At 40.9% G+C, this 21,915-nt stretch overlaps 1 protein-coding gene across 3 annotated transcripts in view; it reads left to right on the plus strand.

The window, feature by feature from the left end:
• The window catches only part of MCF2L2 (MCF.2 cell line derived transforming sequence-like 2), a 219,257-nt gene that overhangs the window by 93,183 nt on the left and 104,159 nt on the right, over nt 1-21,915 (plus strand). For all 3 annotated transcript variants that reach the window (XM_036350596.1, XM_036350595.1, XM_036350594.1), the window contains exons 13-14: nt 10,357-10,534; nt 19,034-19,125. In XM_036350596.1, the coding sequence (XP_036206489.1) occupies nt 10,357-10,534; nt 19,034-19,125 (270 nt within the window). The remainder of the gene's footprint in view (nt 1-10,356; nt 10,535-19,033; nt 19,126-21,915) is intronic.

Consider the following 21,915-nt stretch of genomic DNA (forward strand, 5'->3'; position numbering starts at 1 on the left):
GAGACTCTTTAATCACAGACCCTGAGCTTAATCTAGTCCAGGGGTCAGCAAAGCATAGCCTGTGGGCCAGAGGGGCTTGCCATCTACTTTTGTATGTCAAGTTCGATCAGAACACAGCCACACTCACTCGTTTCTGTATTCTCTATGTTCTATGACTGCTTTTATGCAGCAACAGCCAAGTACAGGAGTTACCTCAGGGACCGGATGGCCTGCAAAGCCTGGAGAATTTTACTGTTTGGACCTTTACCGAAAAGTTTGCCAAACCCTAGTCTAACCAACCGGTCCAATAGAAATATAGTGCAGCCTGGCTGGTGTAGCTCAGTGGTTGAGCATCAGCCCAGGAACCAAGAGGTTCAATTCCCCGTTAGGGCACATGCCAGGTTCTGGGCTCGCTCCCCAGTAGGGGGCGTGCAGGAGGCAGCCAATCAATGATGTTTCTCTCTCATCAAAGTTTCTATTTCTCTCCCTTCCTCCATCTCTAAAAATCAATAAAAAATATTTTTAAAAAAGAAATATAGTGCAAGTCACATATGTGAGCTAATGAGATTTTCTAGTGGCCACATTTTAAGAAGTGAAAAGAAACAAGTGAAATCAAGTTTAATAATGTTTTATTTAACCTATATCTGAAACATCCTTTCAACATACAATTGATATAAAAAAATTAGTGAGATATTTTATGTTCTTTTTTGCATGCGAAGTCTTCAAAATCCAGTGTGTATTTTCCACAGCTCAGTTCACACCAGGCACATTTCAGGTGCTGAAGAGCCTCATAGGCTAGTGCAGTGATGGTGAGCCTTTTGAGCTCGGCATGTCAGCATTTTGAAAAACCCTAACTTAACTCTGGTGCCGTGTCACATATAGAAATTTTTTTATATTGGCAACCATAGTAAAACAAAGACTTATATTTTTGATATTTATTTTATATACTTAAATGCCATTTAACAAAGAAAAACCAACCAAAAAAATGAGTTCGCGTGTCACCTCTGACTCGCTTGTCATAGGTTTGCCATCACTGGGCTAGTGGTTGCTAGATGGACAGTGTAGGGCTGCACTCAGGCCCTGCAAAGAGTGAGATGAGCCCCAGCTCTTGGTGCGGAGGTCAGCCTTGACAGGGCGGAACAGTTTTTCTATAACTGACGCTCCTGTCCTGCCTCCGAGATACTGGCTCCTTCCCTCAGAAGATGGCCCAGCATAAAAAAAAGACAAATTTACTTGTATAGTTGCAAAATGTGGCAACCTCCGTGGGTGTGTGCTGAGCTTGTACTTTCAGAATTAGGCATCCTCGAAGCACCCTGCATAACTCTTCTAATTCTGGGTCCCTTTTTTGATGGTTAAAATCATCCACGAGACAGATGTCAGAGTCAGCAGGACAAAGAAAAGGTACCCACTTTCCTTGATCCACCAGAGCTAGAGGGATGTCATGCTGCAAGTGAGGCCAAAAGAAACATTCAGCTGAATTCAGGCCTTGGTGAAACTCAAAGACATTTGGGTCTTGTTTCTTATTTCCCGAGTCCCTGCTTTAGAGCACGTAGTTAGTTTTGGAAATGTCTGTGAGTTTCATTTCTCCCCTGGTATTTCTTCAGTTTCTTTCTTTCCTACTTATATAGAGAGGAGTCACACTGAATAACACTTAAATGTGTTGTGTGGATTTTTAAAATATATATACTAGAGGCCCAGTGCACAAAATTCATGCACTTGGGGGGGGGGGGTGCCCTCAGCCCGGCCTGTGCCCTCTCGCAGTCCGGGAGCCTTTGGGGGATGTCCGACTGGGGCCTAAGCTGGCAGTTGGACATCCTTAGTGCTGCCACAGAGACGGGAGAGGCTCCCACCACCGCCATTGTGCTCGCCAGTTGTGAGTCGGGCTCAGGGCTTCTGGCTGAGCAGCGCTCCCCCTATGGTAGCACACTGACCACCAGGGGGCAGCTCCTTCCTTGAGAATCTTCCCCCTGGTGGCCAGTGTTCGTCATAGCAACTGGTTGTTCCACCCTTTGGTCGATTTGCATATTAGCCTTTTATTATATAGGATTCTTTATTGATTTCAGAGAGGAAGGAGAGGGAGAGCTATGGAATCATCAATGATGAGTGAGAAACATCGATTGGCTACCTCCTGCACTTCCCCTACTGGGGATGTAGTGAGCAACCCAGGCATGTGCCCCAACTGGGAATTGAACTGTGACTTCCTGATTCATAGGTTGATGCTCAACCACTGAGCCATAACAACTGGGCTGTTGTGTGTGTTTTTTAATTACAGGTGCTTGTGATTTTCTTTTTTTCTTTTTTTTTAACTTTTCTACTAATGTTTATTGCTTAAAGTATTACAAAGGGTATTACATGTGTCCTTTTTTTCCCCCCGCCCTTGACAGTCCCCTAGCCTCCCCTACCCCCCAGTGTCTTATGTCCATTGGTTATGCTTATATGCATGCATACAAGTCCTTCGGTTGATCTCTTACCTCCCTCCCTCCTGCCCCCCCCCCCCAACCCTCCCTGGCCTTCCCGCTGCAGTTTGACAATCTGTTTGAGGCAGCTCTGCCTCTGTATCTATTATTGTTCAAAAGTTTATAATGGTCTCTATTATCCATGAATGAGTGAGATCATGTGGTATTTTTCCTTCATTGACTGGCTTATTTCACTTAGCATAATGCTCTCCAGTTCCATCCATGCCGTTGCAAAGGGTAAGAGTTCCTTCCTTTTTACAGCAGCATAGTATTCCATCGTGTAGATGTACCACAGTTTTCTAATCCATTCATCTACTGATGGGCACTTAGGCTGTTTCCAGATCTTAGCTATGGTGAATTGTGCTGCTATGAACATAGGGGTGCATATATTCTTTCTGATTGGTGTTTCTGGTTTCTTGGGATATATTCCTAGAAGTGGGATCACAGGGTCAAATGGGAGTTCCATTTTCAGTTTTTTGAGGAAACTCCATACTGTCTTCCATAGTGGCTACACCAGTCTGCATTCCCACCAGCAGTGCACAAGTGTTCCTTTTTCTCCACATCCTCTCCAGCACTTGTCGTTTGTTGATTTGTTGATGATAGCCAATCTGACAGGTGTGAGATGGTACCTCATTGTTGTTTTGATTTGCATCTCTTGGATGATTAGTGACTTTGAGCATGTTTTCATATGTCTCTTGGCTCTCTGAATGTCCTCTTTTGAAAGGTGTCTATTTAGGTCCTTTGCCCATTTTTTGATTGGATTGTTTATCTTCCTTTTGTTAAGTTGTATGAGTTCCCTATAAATTTTGGAGATTAGGCCCTTATCAGATATGACATTGGCAAATATGTTTTCCCACACAGTGGGTTTTCTCGTTGTTTTGTTGATGGTTTCTTTTGCTGTGCAGAAGCTTTTTATTTTGATGTAGTCCCATTTGTTCATTTTCTCTTTAGTTTCAAGTGCCCTAGGAGCTGTATCAGTAAAGAAATTGCTTCGGCATATGTCTGAGATTTTGTTGCCTTTGGACTCTTCTAGAATTTTTATGGTTTCCTGTTGTACATTTAAGTCCTTTATCCATTTTGAGTTTATTTTTGTGTATGGTGCAAGTTGGTGGTCTAGTTTCATTTTCTTGCATATATCTGTCCAATTTTCCCAACACCATTTATTGAAGAGACTATCTTGGCTCCATTGTATGTTCTTGCCTCCTTTGTCAAATATTAATTGAGCATATTGGTTTGGGCCGATTTCTGGGCTCTCTATTCTATTCCATTGATCTATATGCCTGTTCTTGTGCCAGTACCAGGCAGTTTTGAGAACAGTGGCTTTGTAATACAGCTTGATATCTGGTATTGAGATCCCACCTACTTTGTTCTTTTTCAGGATTGCTGCAGCTATTCAGGGTCTTTTTTTATTCCAGATGAAATTTTGGAGAGTTCGTTCTAGATTTGTGAAGTATGCCGTTGGTATTTTAATGGGAAGTGCGTTGAATTTATAGATTGCTTTGGGTAGTATGGACATTTTAATGATGTTGATTCTACCAATCCATGAACACGGTATGTTCTTCCATCTGTTTATGTCTTCCTCTATATCTTTTTTCAACGTCCTGTAGTTTTCTGAGTAGAGGTCTTTTACCTCTTTAGTTAAGTTTATTCCTAGGTAGCTTAATTTTTTTGGTGCGATGGTAAACGGGGTTGTTTTTATAATCTCTCTTTCTGAAAGTTCACTATTGGTGAATAGAAATGCCTCAGATTTCTTGGGGTTAATTTTGTATCCTGCTACATTGCCAAATTCATGTATTAAGTCTAGTAGCTTTTTGATGGAGTCTCAAGGGTTTTGTATGTATAATATCATGTCGTCTGCAAATAAGGACAGTTTTACTTCCTCTTTTCCAATTTGGATGCCTTTTATTTCTTCTTCTTGCCTAATTGCAATGGCTAACACTTCCAGTACTATGTTGAACAGGAGTGGTGAGAGTGGGCATCCCTGTCTTGTTCCTGTTCTTAGGGGAAATGGTGTTAGTTTTTGTCCATTGAGTATGATGTTGGCTGTGGGCTGTCATATATGGCTTTTATTATGTTGAGGTATGATCCTTCTACTCCTGCCTTACTGAGAGTTTTTATCAAAAATGGGTGTTGAATTTTGTCAAATGCTTTTTCTGCATCAATTGATATGACCATGTGGTTTTTTTTCTTTCAATTTGTTTATGTGATGTATCACATTTATTGATTTGCGGATTTTGTACCATCCTTGCATCCCTGGGATAAATCCTACTTGGTCGTGGTGTATGATCTTTCTGATGTACTGCTGGATCCGATTTGCTAATATTTTGTTGAGGATTTTGGCATCTATGTTCATGAGGGATATTGGCCTGTAATTCTCTTTCATTGTGTTGTCTTTACCTGGTTTTGGTATTAGGGTGATGCTGGCTTCATAGAATGAGCTTGGAAGTGTTCCTTCCTCTTGGATTTTTTGTAGTAGTCTGAGGAGGATAGGTTTTAGTTCTTCCTTGAATGTCTGATAAAACTCTCCTGTGAAGCCATCTGGTCCTGGGCTTTTGTTTGATGGAAGCTTTTTGATGACTGCTTCAATTTCTTCCATAGTTATTGGCCTGTTGAGATTTTTAGATTCTTCCTGATTGAGTTTTGGAATGTTGTATTTTTCTAGGAATTTGTCCATTTCCTCCAGGTTGTCTAGTTTGTTGGAGTAGAGCTGTCCATAGTATTTTAAAACAATCATTTGTATTTCTGTAGGGTCTGTTGTTATTTCGCCTCTATCGTTTCTGATTTTGTTTATTTGGGTCCTCTCACTTTGCTGCTTAGTGAGTCTGGCTAGAGGTTTGTCAATCTTGTTTATCCTTTCAAAGAACCAGCTCTTGGTTTCATTGATTTTCTGTATTGTTTTTTTGGTCTCTATGTCATTTATTTCTGCTCTAATCTTTATTATCTCCTTCCTTCTGCTCACTCTGGGGTTTTCTTGTTGCTCTCTTTCTAATTCTTTGAGTTGTAGAGTTAGATGATTTACTACCATTTTTTCTTGTTTGTTGAGATAGGCCTGTAGAGCTATAAACTTCCCTCTCAGGACTGCTTTCATTGTGTCCCATAGGTTTTGGATTGTTGTGTTTTCATTGTCATTAGTTTCCAGGATGTTTTTAATTTCTTCTTTGATCTCATTGGTAACCCAATCAATATTTAATAACATGCTATTCAGCTTCCAGGTGTTTGAGTATTTTGGGTTGTTTTTATTGTAGTTTATTTCTAATATTATGCCATCGTGGTCTGAGAAGATGCTTTTTATGATTTCAATCTTCTTGAATTTGGGGATACTTTGCTTGTGACCCAATATATGGTCTATTTTTGAATATGTCTTATGAGCACTTGAGTAGAATGTATATTCCGTGGCTTTGGGGTGAAGTGTTCTGAAGATGTCTATTAAGTCTATCTGATCTAGTGAGTCATTTAGGATTGCTGTTTCTTTGCTGATTGTTTGTCTAGAGGACTTATCCAGTGCTGTCAGTGGTGTATTAAAGTCCCCTACTATGATTGTATTGTTGTCGATCTCTCCTTTGATATCTTCCAGGAGTTTTTTTATGAATTTGGGTGCTCCTGCATTGGGTGCATATATGTTTACCAGGGTTATATCTTCTTGTTGTATTGATCCCTTTAGTATTATGCAGTGGCCTTCCTTATCTCTTGTTATGGCCTTCACTTTGAGGTCTATTTTGTCCAATATAAGTATTGCTACCCCAGCTTTCTTTTCCTTTCCATTTGCCTGAAAGATATTTTTCCATCCTTTCACTTTCAGTCTGTGTGAGTCCCTTCTAATGAGGTGGGTCTCTTATAGACAGCAGATGTATGGGTCATGTTTTTTTATCCATTCAGCCACTCGATGTCTTTTGATTGGAGCATTTAGTCCGTTTACGTTTAAAGTTATTATTGAAAGGTACTTGTTTGTAGCCATTTCTATTTTTGTGTGGCTGTTTTCTTTCTGAGCTTTATATTTCTTCTTTTTACACCAGTCCCTTTAGTATTCCTTGCATTGCTGGCTTGGTGATGATAAACTCCCTTAGCCTTTTTTTGTCTGTGAAGCTTCTTATTTCCCCTTCAATTTTGAATGATAGCCTTGCTGGATAGAGTATTCTTGGATTCAGTCCTTTGCTTTGCATCACTTTGTAAATTTCCATCCATTCTTTTCTGGCCTGATGTGTTTCTGTTGAGAAATCATTTGATAATCTAATGGGAGATCCCTTGTATGTAACTTTCCGTCTCTCTCTTGCAGCCTGTAAGATTCTCTTTTTGTCCTGAACATTTGCCATGGTAATTATGATGTGTCTTGGTGTGGGTCTTTTTGGGTTCACCTTGCTTGGGACTCTCTGGGCTTGTGTGACTTTTTTCTTCCCCACCTCAGGGAAGTTTTCTGATATTATTTCTTCCAATAGGTTTTCTAATCCTTGTTCCTCTTTCTGTTGTTCTGGCACCCCTATTATTCGTATGTTGTTTCGTTTCATGTTGTCCCAAAGCTCCCTTAGGCTCTCCTCCTGTCTTTTAATTTTTTTCTCCAATTGCAGTACATTTTGGGTGTGTTTTGCTTCCTTGTCTTCTAATTCACTAATTCAGTCCTCTGCTTCTCCTAGTCTACTGTTGATACTTTCAATGGTGTTTTATTGCAGCTATATCACTCTTCATTTCTTCTTGGGTCTTACTTAAGTTATTGATTTTTTCATCTGTTTCTTCTAGCTTCTTCCGTATGTTATTGATTTTTTCATCTGTTTCTTCTTGCTTCTTGCATAGGTAGTTGACTTTTTCATCTGTTTCTTCTAGCTTCTTTCAGAAGTTGTTGATTTTTTCCTCCATCCGGTTTATGCACTCTAAGACCCTTATTCTGAATTCTTTTTCTGTCATGTTACATGCCTCTGTATTACTTAGCTGCTTTTCTGGAGAGTCCTCCTTCTCTTTCCTTTGGGGGTTTCTTTGTCTACCCATGTTTGATCTCACTGACATATCTAGACATTGAGTCGTTCAGTGGCTGCTCCCTGGGTGGCAGTGGCTCCTTGGGCTGTGGTTGCTCCTTGGGTGGTTGCGGTAGCAGCTGCTCCTCAGTTGGCAGCAGCTCCTCTGGTGGGTGCTGTTCACAGCTGTGGTGGCTCTTCTGGCTGGTGGGGGGAGGCTTCACGTACAGCTGCTGTTCCTCAGACAGAGGGTGTGGTGCTCAGGAGGCTGCTGTTGCTTGGATCTGCTGCGTTGATTTAAAGGCACAAAGTACAACACAACAAGGCACACGTACCAGGCACTAAACACAAATATATTCACGATATTAATAACCCCAAATAAAGGTGACCACCCGAATTAAGAGAATTAGGGGATAAGGAAGAAAGAAGAGAAAAAGATAAAAGAGAAAAAAGAAAAGAAAAGAAAAGTAGGGAAGAAAAAAAAGGAGTGCAAAAATGAAATTGGGAAAAAGGAGGGGGAAAGGAGAAAAAAAAGAGAAAAGAAAAGAAAAAAAAAGAGCAACAAGAGAGAATGAAGTAGAAGAGGGGAAGAGACTATGTATATGAGGAGAAAACTCCTATAGAACCACCACTAATCCCAACAAATTCCAGCAACAGCTCCCTGGAGATGAATGCAAACTAGAAACAACCAATAATATCAAGAGAGGCAAGGGAAAACAGAAGCACAAAAATAACCGGGGGGGGGGGGGGTTGAGGTGGAGGGAGGGGAAAAACCAGCAGAAAAAAAAGAAAAAGAAAAAGAAAAACAGCCTCACAACCAGTCCTAAAAAACACACACACACACACAGACACACACACAAAAAACAACAACAACAACAAAACAATATACTCAACAATCAAGCAAACAGCAACAAAACAATAGAAAGATAAAAGAAGAAAAAATAATTTGGATAGTGAAGAAAGATAAGGGATATGTGTATAAGGATTTAGAGCAGTGGATTGGAAATAGGATATATAAGTAGGGTGAAATTTTGACAGGAGTTAAACAGAAGGAATAGGGAAAATCTAAAGCAGGAATAGGATAAGAGAAACAGGACAACAAAAGGGGAAAAGTGAGGAAGAGGGTTTTACATAGAGGTAAAATTGAGATAGGGAAAATTGATGCTAAAGGAACGATGAAAATAGAATGGAGAACACTAATCCCAAAATAAAATAAAGAGAAAATAAAATGGCACTTTAAAAAATGGTAGCAGTAATAATACTGGTTAAAAATAAAAATTTAGTAATTAAAAGGGTAAAATCAGGTGATGGAAAAAGAAGAAAAAAAAATTGGTTTCTTAGTTAAAAGGTGAAAAAAGGAAAAAGAAAAAAGAAGAAAAAAAAAATTTGCAGTAGTGAAGGTCCTTCGGTTCTTCTACTCGTCAGTCTGGCTCGCCTTAGTCCTGTCAGGTGTTCAGGAGAGTGTTGAATTTCCCTGCGATACACTGTTCCTCCGTGTTTTAAACCACAGTCCTGATTTTAAAGCAGGCCGTATTTGTGTCCCAGGCTGCCTTAATTTGTAATTAGCTAAGAGTCAGTTTGTGGCTCAGCCTCTGGGTGGCAGTGTTTTTGGGTTGGCCTCTGAGGCTATAGGGCCTCTCTGTCCAGTAGCTTGGGTTTATCGTCTCTATTGCACTTAAAACTGGTTTGGGGAAGCCCACTGCCCAGAGCTGGTTCCTTAATACTTACCCGCTCTGTGTTGTTGCTGGGATTGAAAATCCCTCTATAGGCCAGACCCTGTTAACTCCCAGGGACTGATCAGATTATTTTAATCCTTGAGCTTGTTCAGGGTGGAATCTGGGTGTGGCTGTGCTCCTTGCCTGGGGGCTAGGTGGAGGAGTCCCACCCTCTGGAGAGAATGGCTGCCCGGATCCTGGGCCCAGGGGTGTCTCAGCACTCAATTCACTGCCACCTCTCCCAGCCCCCCCTCTCTCCTCAGTCTCTCCCCAGATTCCACTCATCCGCACCTTCTCCCTCTCTTCAGCACAGGTGAGTGTCTGTATCCGCAATGTCTTATGAACAGGATTCAGTGAAAACAAACAAACAAACGCCGTCTGCGGAAATGGGGAAGGCTTAGTTTCTGTAAGCTCTTCTCTTACTGGCACTGCATGGTCTGGTCAGCTCTTCAGGCTGCCCCCTTTAGGCTCAGTCCTCCGTGATCACAGAACCCAGATCTCAAATCCCCTGGCGCCAGGAATCCCGAGGATCTCCTTTCCCCAGTCAGGGGCTGTGCCTGTCCCAAGGGACGCAGCTGTCTGCCACGCGGTCTCCCTCCGACCCTCTGGGCTCAGAGGTCTGGCAAACTTTCCTGCCCAAATCCCTGGTTTTTTTTTTTACCTTTCCAGGGGAGTTCTGCCCTTCCCAGCTGCAAACCGTCTTACCAGCTGAGTAATTTCGCCAATTCGGAGTGGTTGTTATTAGTTTCAGCTGCTCACTCCATTTGCTCCAGGACACGACCTGGGACGCGTCTGCCTAGATTGCTGCCATCTTCGGACCTCTACTAATCGCTTGTGATTTTCTTGATTTTGTTTCAGAACTTACCCAATTCTTTGCCCCAGAACACTTAAACTCTTTTAGCCATCAAGGCCTTTATTCAGGGTACATTCTTTATTTTTAAATTCCCCTGTTCTGTAAGTTGTCCTAATGCCCTTCGTCCATGGCCTATGGCATCACTCAGACAGGGCTGAGTGAACATTTATCCACTTACCATATATTTGGCGAGTACTACTCTGCTCTGGAGATGCAGTAGTGAAACACAGTCGTTGCCAATCAATGGGAGGTTCAGACTCCTAGAAGCACATTCTGGTGCAATGTGACACATGGATGACTTGCCTATGAGGAAGGTTGGGCGTGGGGAAAGGGGAGATGGATGAAAGGGAATGAGTCATGTCCTCAGGCTCAGTGCAGAGCAATCTCATGATTTGCTTTTGTTCCTGCAGGCCAACGCCCAGAAAGTCCTACAGAAGCTGGGAGATGTACAGGAAATTTTTCACAAGAGGCAAGTGAGTCTGATGAAACTGGCAGCCAGACAGACTCGTCCAGTTCAACCTGTGGCCCCCCATCCTGAGTCCTCCCCAAAATGGGTGTCACCAAAAACCAGCCAGCCTTCCGCCGTGGGTAGGTTGTTTGGGGAAGGAAGCTTTATAGCTTTGTTTCATGAGGGTAGACATTGTGGTTGTTTTAAGATGAACAGTGGTTGTTGTTTTGACAGATAGTATTTAAAATAAACCACAGATATAAAATACTACAGGCATTGAGGAACTTATAAAGTTTGATAAAACTAAGTGCCTAGATGCAAGGAGAAGCTCATAGTCTAGCAGAGGAATAATATAAATGCGCAAGTAACATCTGCATAAATAGACTCCATTAAGGACCTTTGAAAGTCCCACCAGATTCTATTAGCAATGGAGTGGTAAAGTTGGTTCTTTGAAAAGATTAAAGAAATAGATAAGCCCTTGTTATAATGCCACATAAGTTTTTTTTTAATTTAATATATTGGGGTTCGCAAAACCATACAGGTCCCAAGTGTACAATTCAATAAAACATCGTTTGCACGTTGCATCGTGTGCTCATTGCCCGAAGCAAAGTCTCTTTCCCTCCCAATTCCCCCCAACTTTGCCCACCTCCACCTAGCCTCTGGCTATCACCACACTGTTGTCTGTGTCTATGGTTAACCCCTTCACTTTCTTTCATCCAATCCCTCACCCTCTTCACCTCTGACAGTTGTCAGTCTGTTCCATGTAACCATGCCTCTGTTTCTATTTGGTTATTGGTTTATTTTGTTCATTAGATTCCACATGTAAATGAGATCATATGGCATTTATCTTTCTCTGACTGGTTTATTTAACTTAGCATAATAATTTCCAGGTTCATTCATGCTGCCACAAAAGGTAAGAGTTCCTTATTCTTTATAGCCGCATAGTATTCCATTGGGTAACTGTACCACAGCTTTTAAAATATATATATTTTAAATTGATTTCAGAGAGGAAGGGAGAGGGAGAGAAAGATAGAAACATCAATGAAGAGAATCACTGATTGGCTGCCTCCCCCCCCCTCCCCCCCGACTGGGGATGGAGCCCACAACCAGGGCATGTGCCCTTGACCAGAATCAAACCTGGGACCCTCCAGTCCACAGGCCAATGCTCTATCCACTGAGCCAAACCAGCTAGGGCCACAGCTTTTTTTTTAATCACTCATCTGCTGATGGGTACTTGGGCTATTTCCAGATCTTGGCTATTGTAAATAATGCTGCAATGAACATAGGGATGCATTTGTGTTTTGGGTTTCTTAGGATATTTTCCCAGAAATGGGATCACTGGTTCAAAGGCATTTCTATCTAATATTTTGTGGTAACTCCATACTGTTTTCCACAGTGGCTGCATCAGTCTGCATTCCTACCAGCAGTATGTTAGAGTTCCCTTTTCTCTACATCCTCACCAAGACTTGTTTGTTGACTTATTGGTGATAGCCATTCTGGCAGGTGTAAGATGATATCTCATCATGGTTTTAATTTGCATATCTCTGATTATTAGTGACATTGAGCATTTTTTCGCATGTCTGTTGGCCATCTGTATGTCCTCTTTGGAGAAGTGTCTATTCAGGTCCTTTGCCAATTTTTTAATTGGTTGTTTTGTCTTCCTGGTGTGGAGTTGTATAAGTTGTTTATATATTTTGGAAATTAACCCCTTATCAGATGTATCACTGACGAATATGCTCTCTCATTCAGTGCATTGTCTTCATTTTGTTGATGGTTTCTTTTGCTGTGCAAACCCTTTTTAGTTTGATGTAATCCCATTTGCTTATTTTTTTCTTTGTTTCCCTTGCCCAAGGAGATATGTCAACAAAATATTGCTATGAGAGATGTCTGAGATTTTACTCTCTGTGCTTTCTTCTAGGACTTTTATGGTTCTGTGGCTTACAGATAAGTCTTTTATCCATTTTGAGTTTATTCTTCCACATGGTCTTACTATAGTTTATTACTAAACCTTGAGATCAGGTAGTGTAGGTCTTCCAACTCTGTTCTTTTTCAAGATTTTTAAAGCCATTTTAGGATCTTTTCATTTCCATATACATCTTAGAATCCCCTTTTGATTTCTGCTGGGATTATGATTGAGATTGCATTAATTATATAGATCACTTTGGGGAGAACCAATATTGAGTCTTCCAATTTCATAAATATTATATAATTCTCCATTTATTTAGGTCCTCTTTAATTTCTCTTGGCAACATAGTAGTTTGTAATGAAAAGATCTTATGAATTTAATGTTTTTTAACCCTATAGTAAATAGAATTACCATATATAACTCTTAATAGGAATATATTTCTAAATGAAAATACAATCATATTATCTATGAAAGAGACAATTTTACTTCTTCTATTTCAATCTCTATGACTCCCCCCCCCCCCCCCATGTCTTATTTTAATGGCTAGGACCTCCAGTACAATGTTGAATAGAAGTGGTAAGAGCAGCCATTGCTGCATTTTCCTAATATTAAGAGAAAGAATTCATGTTTCACTTAAAGTATGATGTTAGTAAGTTTTTTATAGATACTTTTTATCAGGTTGAGGACAATCCCTTCCATTTTTAGTTTGATGAAAGTTTTCATCATGAATGATTGTCAAATTTTTCAGATGCTTTTTTTGGTGCTATATATTGAGATGATTATATGATTTCCTCCCTTTTTGTTAATATGGTGGATTACAGTGATTGTTTTGAAGTGTTAAAACAATCATACATTCTGGGAGAAACCACTCTTGGAAATGATGCATATCCATTATTATTTTGAAATGCCGTTATTAAGAAAATGCACATTTAGCCCTAACCGGTTTGGCTCAGTGGATAGAGCATTGGCCTACGGACTCAAGGGTCCCAGGTTCGATTCCGGTCAAGGGCATGTACCTTGGTTGTGGGCACATACCCAGTAGGGAATGTGCAGGAGGCAGCTGATCGATGTTTCTCTCTCATCGATGTTTCTAACTCTCTGTCCCTCTCCCTTCCACTCTGTAAAAAAATCAATAAACTGTATTTAAAAAAAGAAAAAAAAAGAAAATGCACACTCATAGTTGTTTTATCTTCCTGATATACTGGCCCTTTTATAATTATAAAACGTCTCTCCTTTCTTCCTCATCTTTAGTAAAGCTATTTGTCTTAAAGTCTATTAATACAGCCATCCCAGCTTTCTTATGCTTAGTGTTTGCATGAGACACTTTTTCCATTCTTCTATTTGTTTTTCTTTTTAAAGTATACTTCTTGTAGGCAGCATATAGTTGGATCTTGCTTTTTTTAATACATTCTGTTAACCTCTGCCTTCTAATTGGAGTGTTTAGTCTATTTATATACAATGTAATTAAGGACACAGTTGGATTTAGAGCTACTATTTTGTTATTTGTGGTCTACTTGCCTCATGTTTTATTTATTTCTCTCTTCTTCTTTTCCTACTTACTTTTGGGTTAGCAAATTCTTGTAGTCTTCCTTTTTAATCCTTCTATTGACTTTTTAGCATACGTACATCTTTGCACTGTTTTTCCCCAGATGCTTCTCTTAGGTATTATCATATGCATCCTTAATTTGTGTCAATCTACTTTGAGTTAATGTTGTAGTAAAATATAGGAAACTTGCAGCAGTATAGTTTCACACACCTCCCACCCATCCTTTGTGCTATTCTTATCATAAATCTTGCAACTACATATGTTAAATTCCCCAATATTGTGTTATAAATTTTTGTTATAAGCAATTATGTATCTTTTAAAGAAATCAAGAGAAAGGAAAAAATATATATATTATTTTATATTTACCATCCTAGTCACCATTTTAAGTGTTCTTTATTCCTTTAACTGAATTACCGTCTTGTGTCATTTCACTTCAAGTTGAAAAAATTCTTTTAGCATTTCTTGTTGTGCAGCGTTATTTGCAACCAATTCTTTCATTTGTTAGTTATCTGAAAATTATGGGATCTTTTGATAATTCTCCATTTAGTACAACTGTCTCAGATATTCCAGTTTTTTAGAAGTAAGCCTTGTAAATAGTTTAGTGCATTTCTTTCCTGAATTTTCCATACACACACACATACATAACACACTCAACATGCATACTCAGATACGCACAAACACTGGCACCCATGGAGACATCCCTCTTGGATGGCTGGAAACAGGACTTGATTCTCCTGATCTCTCATCTAGGGCTCTTTGCCAAAAGTAAATTATGTTTACTTCTTAATTATTAGAGGTAAATAACTTAGCCTCCACCACTTTGCCTCTCTCCTTATTTTAAGGGATATGTGTTTGTTACAAATAAACAAAGCAGGAATAATGGATTATTTCTCAGCTTTTCAAATACATGATTTCAAAATAGGTAATGACCCTACTTAGGTAAATAGAGATTCATCATGTCTGAACGGGTACCACTGACCTTGGTCCACCGACGCGCTCCTTCTGCAGAACAATCCTCTGCTTTTGTTTTGGAGAGTAATTACTGAGTGTGGACTCTACCCAGGCAGGTCGCTCACAGGATTTTCAAACACATTTGTCCGATTCCTTAGCAACTGAGTCTGTGCCAAGATAAACTCATTTCACAGTGTAAGGAACATAGCAGGGAGCTTAGCGATGGGAGCTGAAAGGCCAGGTCTGACTCTTGTTAGCTGGTTGTCTTGGGTACCACATTTAACCTCTCTGAAATTAAACAAGGAATGTGGAAAAATATTTTTAATGCCATGTAGCTATGATAATAGCTAAAATGTACTGAGTGATTACCATGATCTACACACTTTGTACATATTAACTCATTAAAGCAGGGGCGGGCAAACTTTTTGACTCGAGGGCCACAATGGGTTCTTAAACTGGACCGGAGGGCCGGAACAAAAGCATGAATGGAGTGTTTGTGTGAACTAATATAAATTCAAAGTAAACATCATTACATAAAAGGGTACGGTCCTTTTTTTTTTTTTTAGTTTTATTCATTTCAAATGGGCCCGATCTGGCCTGCGGGCCGTAATTTGCCCATGGCTGCATTAAAGCCTCCTAGTGACTTGATCCAATAGGCTTTCTCATTATCCCCTACTTTCTGGTTGAAGAAGCTAAGGCACAAAGATTCCTCCATAATGTGTATCTCGTAGATGAAAGAACAAGACTTAAATGATGGCAGTATGGCTCCCACATCCCTGCCTCTAATTTTGTCACTGTACTTAATAGTGTTAAGAGCAGGCGCTTCTCAGTCATGGGTTTTGCCAATTATAGTGAATGCATTTCTAGCAGTTGTCATACCTGGAATCTCTCAGCTTACAGAGATCCTGAAGAATGTAAGGGAGGAGCCCAGAGGATTGCCCATTGTTGTCGAGTAGCTTCAGTGGTCATATAACCTGGGACAGCAAACATGTACTTCACTTCATATTTCAATATGACCTCCATGAAAAACCCATAGCAAGGCCAAGCTGCTTCCAGTTGGCTCACAGAACCGGAGGGTAGCAAAGGGCTTCTGAAAGTTAGATGGTCAACCTCCATCTAGGCCACCACAGATAAGAATCAGGATGATATAACTGTGACGTTAGATGGATGGCATTCTGGCCATGGGACCTAGAGATGCTTAAATCCTGTCCCAGGTTAATCACCTGTATCCTCTGAGTTTCTCAAGGGAACTATAGGTACAAGGTAGTGACGCTGATAAATAAGAATGAAAGTACCACTTACATATTAGCCTTGTAGCCATCACCCCCAATGCATCCCTCTCAGTAAGTTCCAATCTTACTGCCAGTGGCCATGGAGCCTGAAAAAAAGTTATCTCCCAGATGTCTGAGAAGCCAGTGAGAAGGGGAGAGGGAAATAGAGTGACAGAGAGAAGAAAGCAAGAGCAAGGAAGCCCAATTCCCTCCTGACTCAGCCACCGGTTCTGCCCACGGTCATATTATCCACTAATAAGTGTGATTCCATCTTTTCTGGAATCCAGCTGCTAGATCATCACATTAGCAACAACTCCTTCTGGCTAAGGCATGCGTGGACATCCCCGCACAAAATCATAGTATGAATGAATGAGTGTGTGCGTGTGTGCGTGTGTGTGTGTGTGTGTGTGTGCGCAAAGAGAGAAAGCAAGAGCATTTCAAAGAAGATTATAAGGAAATATACCAAGTGGTAGTGGTCAAGAATAGTACAATTTTAGTATTATTCAAATTTTCTATAATGAGCACAAATTAATTGCCTGTACAATGGCAAAATATATTCAGTAGTATGTGATACCTAGACTTGAATCAGCTTTTCAAATCCAAAAATAACATCAAATACAGTACAAATGTAAATGCTCAAGCAGCAGTGCATAAAGGAATTTGTGAAGTTTGAAAGTCAAGGAAGATTTCATAAAGAAAGTACTACTTTCGCTGGCCTTACAAATAGGAATGGTGGAAGCTATGGTTTTTTTTTTCTTGTTTTTTTTTTAATTAAATCTTTATTGTTCAGATTATTAAATTTGTTCCTCTTTCCCCCCCCATAACTCCCCTCCTCCCAGTTCCCGCCCCACCCTCCGCCCTCACTCCCCACCCACTGTCCTCATCCATAGGTGCACGATTTTTGTCCAGTCTCTTCCCGAATCTCCCACACCCCTTTCCCCCCCAGGAATAGTCAGTCCATTCCCTTTCTATGTCCCTGATTCTATTATAATCACCAGTTCATTCTGTTCATCAGATTATTTATTCACTTGATTCTTAGATTCACTTGTTGATAGATGCATATTTGTTGTTCATAATTTGTATCTTTACCTTTTTCTTCCTCTTCCTCTTCTTAAAGGATACCTTTCAGCATTTCATATAATCCTGGTTTGGTGGTGATGAACTCCTTTAGCTTTTCCTTATCTGTGAAGCTCTTTATCTGACCTTCAATTCTGAATGATAGCTTTGCTGGATAAAGTAATCTTGGTTGTAGGTTCTTGGTATTCATCACTTTGAATATTTCTTGCCACTCCCTTCTGGCCTGCAAAGTTTCTGTTGAGAGATCAGCTGACAGTCGTATGGGTATTCCCTTGTAGGTAACTGAGTTTCTTTCTCTTGCTGTTTTTAAGATTCTCTCTTTATCTTTTGCTCTTGGCATTTTAATTATGATGTGTCTTGGTGTGGTCCTCTTTGGATTCCTTTTGTTTGGGGTTCTCCGCGCTTCTTGGACCTGTAAGTCCATTTCTTTCACCAGGTGGGGGAAGTTTTCTGTCATTATTTCTTCAAATAGGTTTTCAATATCTTGCTCTCTCTCATCTTCTGGCACCCCTATAATTCTGATGTTGGTACGCTTGAAGCTGTCCCAGAGGCTCCTTACATTATCCTCGCATTTTTGGATTCTTTTTTCATTTTGCTTTTCCGGTTGGGTGTTTTTTGCTTCCTCGCATTTCAAATCATTGACTTGATTCTTGCGCTCCTCTGGTCTGCTGTCGGGGGTCTGTATAATATTCGTTATTTCAGTCCGTGTATGCTTAATTTCTAGTTGGTTCCCCAATATAAGATCGAGGGTCTCATTAGTTTTCTTGTAGATCTCATTAAGTTTATCGGCGGCTTCTAAACAGTTCTTGAGAGACCTTACAAGTGTGGTTCTGAACTCTATATCTTCCATTGACAATTTTGTCCTGTTTCTTTGTCTCCGCATTTTGTTATGCTTCCTTGGTGCACCCCCTAGTGGTCTTTGTTCGCAGTCTTATAGTTAAATCTTGATTGTTGTAGCTAATTCCAGGGAGGGTTTGACCTCCAGGCCAAGTGGCTATGAGAATCAGCTGTGTCAGCAGTGAGAGAACTTCTGTCCTCTAGGGAGGTGCTAATCTAGCCTTTGCCTGAGGCTATCCGGCAAATGCCTCTGTGCCGGGCTTGGGCGGGGTGGGTCACAAAGGATCAACAGGGTGGGCCGGAGAGAGCAGTTATTGCGGCTCTCAGTCTTGTCCCCAGGGGCTCTGCCTCTCTGAGTCCCAGCACCCGCTGCAAAGCTCAGAGAGAAAGCTGCACTCGCTCTGACCGAAGCCAGACAGTCCCGCTTCTCCCGTTTGAGTCTGGGTCCCTAAAGACTCACCCGGATCTGGAGCTCAGATTCTGCGACTCCCTCCCGATTGAAAACGCCAACCGCGCCCTCCGCCGCCAGCCCGCTCCACGCACTCCGCACCTCAGAATTTGACTTCAGCACTGCGCCTCCTCTGAGTGTCCGTATGCGTTTCTCTTTCCTCCTAGTTGTAGGACTTCCACTCAGCCAGCGTTCCTGTGGTTCTGGGTGATGTCCCTTCCGTTTTTTGGTTTCACTTTTGAAGTAGTTGTTCAAAGCAGCAAACTCCGGCGTTAACCTATGCCGCCATCTTGGTTCTCGAAGCTATGGTTTTTACCACATCACATCATTTACTGATTTGTTGTGGTTGGATGTTTCGAGTGGTGTTGGATGTGACTTTGTCTCTTCAGATCAATGTCAAGTGCCTGGAGTCAAGGACTCTATTCCACGTTTGCATCTCTCCTTCATCTCCACGTTTACCTACCACCTCAGAAACCATCACAGCAACTCAGTTTAGCTTTGCTTATCAACTGCCTCAACACAGTCCAGCTGCTTGTTCAGGCTAAGCACTGAGTTAATAAACCAAATCACCAAATTAATGGTCAGTTTTCTCTGTCCCTTTAGCTCCTCTTCAGAAAACATCTGTGGAACCTTATGCAGAGACAAATTTGGACTCCCTGGTAAAGGAAGATGACAAGACTAAATATGAAGGCAAGGTAAGATCACCTTCCTTTTACCGATAGAGGTTTCTGACATGAGAGACTGTTGCTGCCATAATTATCAATAAATCAGGTTCCCCTGTTTCATGCCTATCATCAGCTCCAGAAAATATTCCTATAAAGGCATGTAGCATGGACCAGTGCTCCCAAGAGCTGAGGTTTGTAGGATTTCTTCCTTTTCTTTCTTAATTACAACTAAATATGGAAAACTGGTCATGCACGTAATTGTTGGTAGATAATGATTTATTGAAGGAAGTCATTTTATTCATTCTCATCATCTGACTTCATATTTAAAATTGATAGAACAGCCTTGGCCAAGTGGCTCAGTTGGTTGGAGCATCATCCCATACACCAAAATGTTGCTGGTTTGGTTGCTGGCCGGGGCACATACCTGGGTTGCATGTTTGGTGCCCAGTTGGGGCGCATGCGGGAGGCCGCTGATGGATGTTTTACTCTCTCTTTCTCACTTCCTCTCTCTCTAAAGTCAATAAAACATATCCTTAGGTGAGGATTAAAAATGGTAGAACAGAGTATAGTTTATGTACAAAAAAGCACATAAAAAAATGCATAGAGCTACACACACACACACACACACACACAGTGCATGTATAACTGGTGAACTCTGAGTAAGCTCTATGGATTGTACCAATGTCATTTTCTTGGTTTTAATATTATGTTCTATTTATGGGGATGCAAGGTTGGTATAATATCTGCAAATCAATTAATGTGATACACCACATAAACAAAATGAAGGATTAAAAACCACAGGATCATATTAATAGATGCAGAGAAAGCATTTTATAAAATTCAGCACCAATTTATAATAAAAACTCTCAGTGAAGAGGGAATAGGGGGAACATACCTTAATGTAATAAAGGCCATATATGACAAATCCACAGCCAACATCATCATATCAATGGGCAAAACCTAAAAGTGTGTCCCTTAAGTTTGGGAACAAAACAGGGATGTCCACTTTCACCATTCTTATTCAACACAGTACTGGAAGTCCTAGCCACAGGAAGAAGAAATAAAAGGCACCCAAATTGGAAAGGAGGAAGTAAAACTCCTTTCGTTAATAAACGAATTCGGCAATGTAGCAGGATACAAAATAAATATCCAGAAATCAGTGCATTTTTCTACACCAGCAGTGTTCTATCAGAAAGGGAAACTACGAAAACAATCCCATTTACAATTGCTTCAAAAAGAATAATACCTAGGAATAAATTTAACCAAGGATGTAAAAGTCCTGTGCTCAGAAAATTATAAATCACTGAAGAAAAATTGAAGAGAAGCAGTGGGAATCTTATTTAAACAGCTCATAGATAAAACTAGTAATTCTTCCCATAGAACCCCAAGCATATATTTTTACACCATTAGATAGACTGGCCCCTGAGTCCCACAGCCAAACCTTTGACACCCAGTCTTGCTGGTCTCAGATCACTTCCTCTGGAAACCATGAGCTCACTTGCTTGTTTTCCTTGGTGAAGGTGGTGCGCCTGTCTGATGGGAACCTCGTGGTTGTTCAGGTTGTTGGGGTGCCAGGTCCATTTCCCATCATGACTTCCATACTGGCTGCGGGTGCTCCAGAAAGTGCATTCCTTGGGGGAAGCAGAGTGGAGTTTCAGGGGAAAAGCTGTGTATGGTTAGTAAATGCTGAAACCTGAGGAAGCAAAGAAGCTACAGTTAGAAAACAATGCCTCCCAAACCCAGCTTGGTGCAAGGGTGCCTGGGACAAGACAGGCAGTTTCATGCCATTGACATTTGTTATATTTCTTCATTTCTGCCGGAGTTTAATTTCTTTAAGTCAAATAAATGGCTCTTTTTATCCAGCCCTGAAGAATGCACTCCAGGGAGCTGCATTTACGGATCAAATTTGAGTTTCCCATAGCCGGCACATTGACATATAAGACAAACAAGGCCAATGCACAAAGAGTACCAGACCAGGGGTTGTCACTCAAGGATGTCTTGGATTGTCCTGCAGGCATTCCGCAACCCTCCAGACTAAGATATAGTTTGGTCCCTTATTTCGGCATCCTGGAGGCAGTTCCTGTCTGACCAACCAGAAACCAAGTGACCCAGAACCAAAACTAACTGGTGGTTAGCACACATCATAGCGACCGGTTGTTCGGTTGTTTGGCTGTTCGGTTGCTCCACTGTTCAGTCTATTTGCATATTAACCTTTTATTATATAGGATTTGCTTATGCTTAAGAATTAAAGCAGGTATATTACTCTGATGGAAACATGGGAAATCTTTCATTCAATGCAATATACAGGGGTAATATTCAAGTTAAAAGGGAAAAAACCTCACTCTTCTTATTTTTTTAATGTATCCATATGTAATCATTTACCAGGACATGACCAAAATGGGAATAGAAACACCAATTAAAGTGGCCACAGGGGCTGACCTACCCACCTCCCTTCTGAAGTCCTGAAAAAGCAGGTTCAGATGGCCACTCCACTTCACTGTCGAGGAGGGCCAGGCAACCACTCCCATGGTCAGTACCAAGTGGGAGTCTCCTAAAGAACAGACCCTCTGTCCAGTGGAGACGCAAGCAAGTAAACCCCAGATGAGCTGCCACTGCTGACTGCTTCACCAAGCATCCATACCAGGCGGAGAGCGAGTCACTTAGGAGAGTTCCATCTGAATCACCAAATTTGTTACCAAACTCAAGGGTTTGCCACTTGGCGTGTTCCATTCAAGAACAAGACATGGTTGTTGCAAAGTAGTTTTATTTACTTGTAACAAGTAAAGGAGACAGGATTCATAGCCAAAGCTCTGTCTCCTC

Source organism: Myotis myotis, unplaced genomic scaffold, assembly GCF_014108235.1.
Source record: "Myotis myotis isolate mMyoMyo1 unplaced genomic scaffold, mMyoMyo1.p scaffold_m19_p_2, whole genome shotgun sequence".
NCBI lineage: Eukaryota > Metazoa > Chordata > Mammalia > Chiroptera > Vespertilionidae > Myotis > Myotis myotis.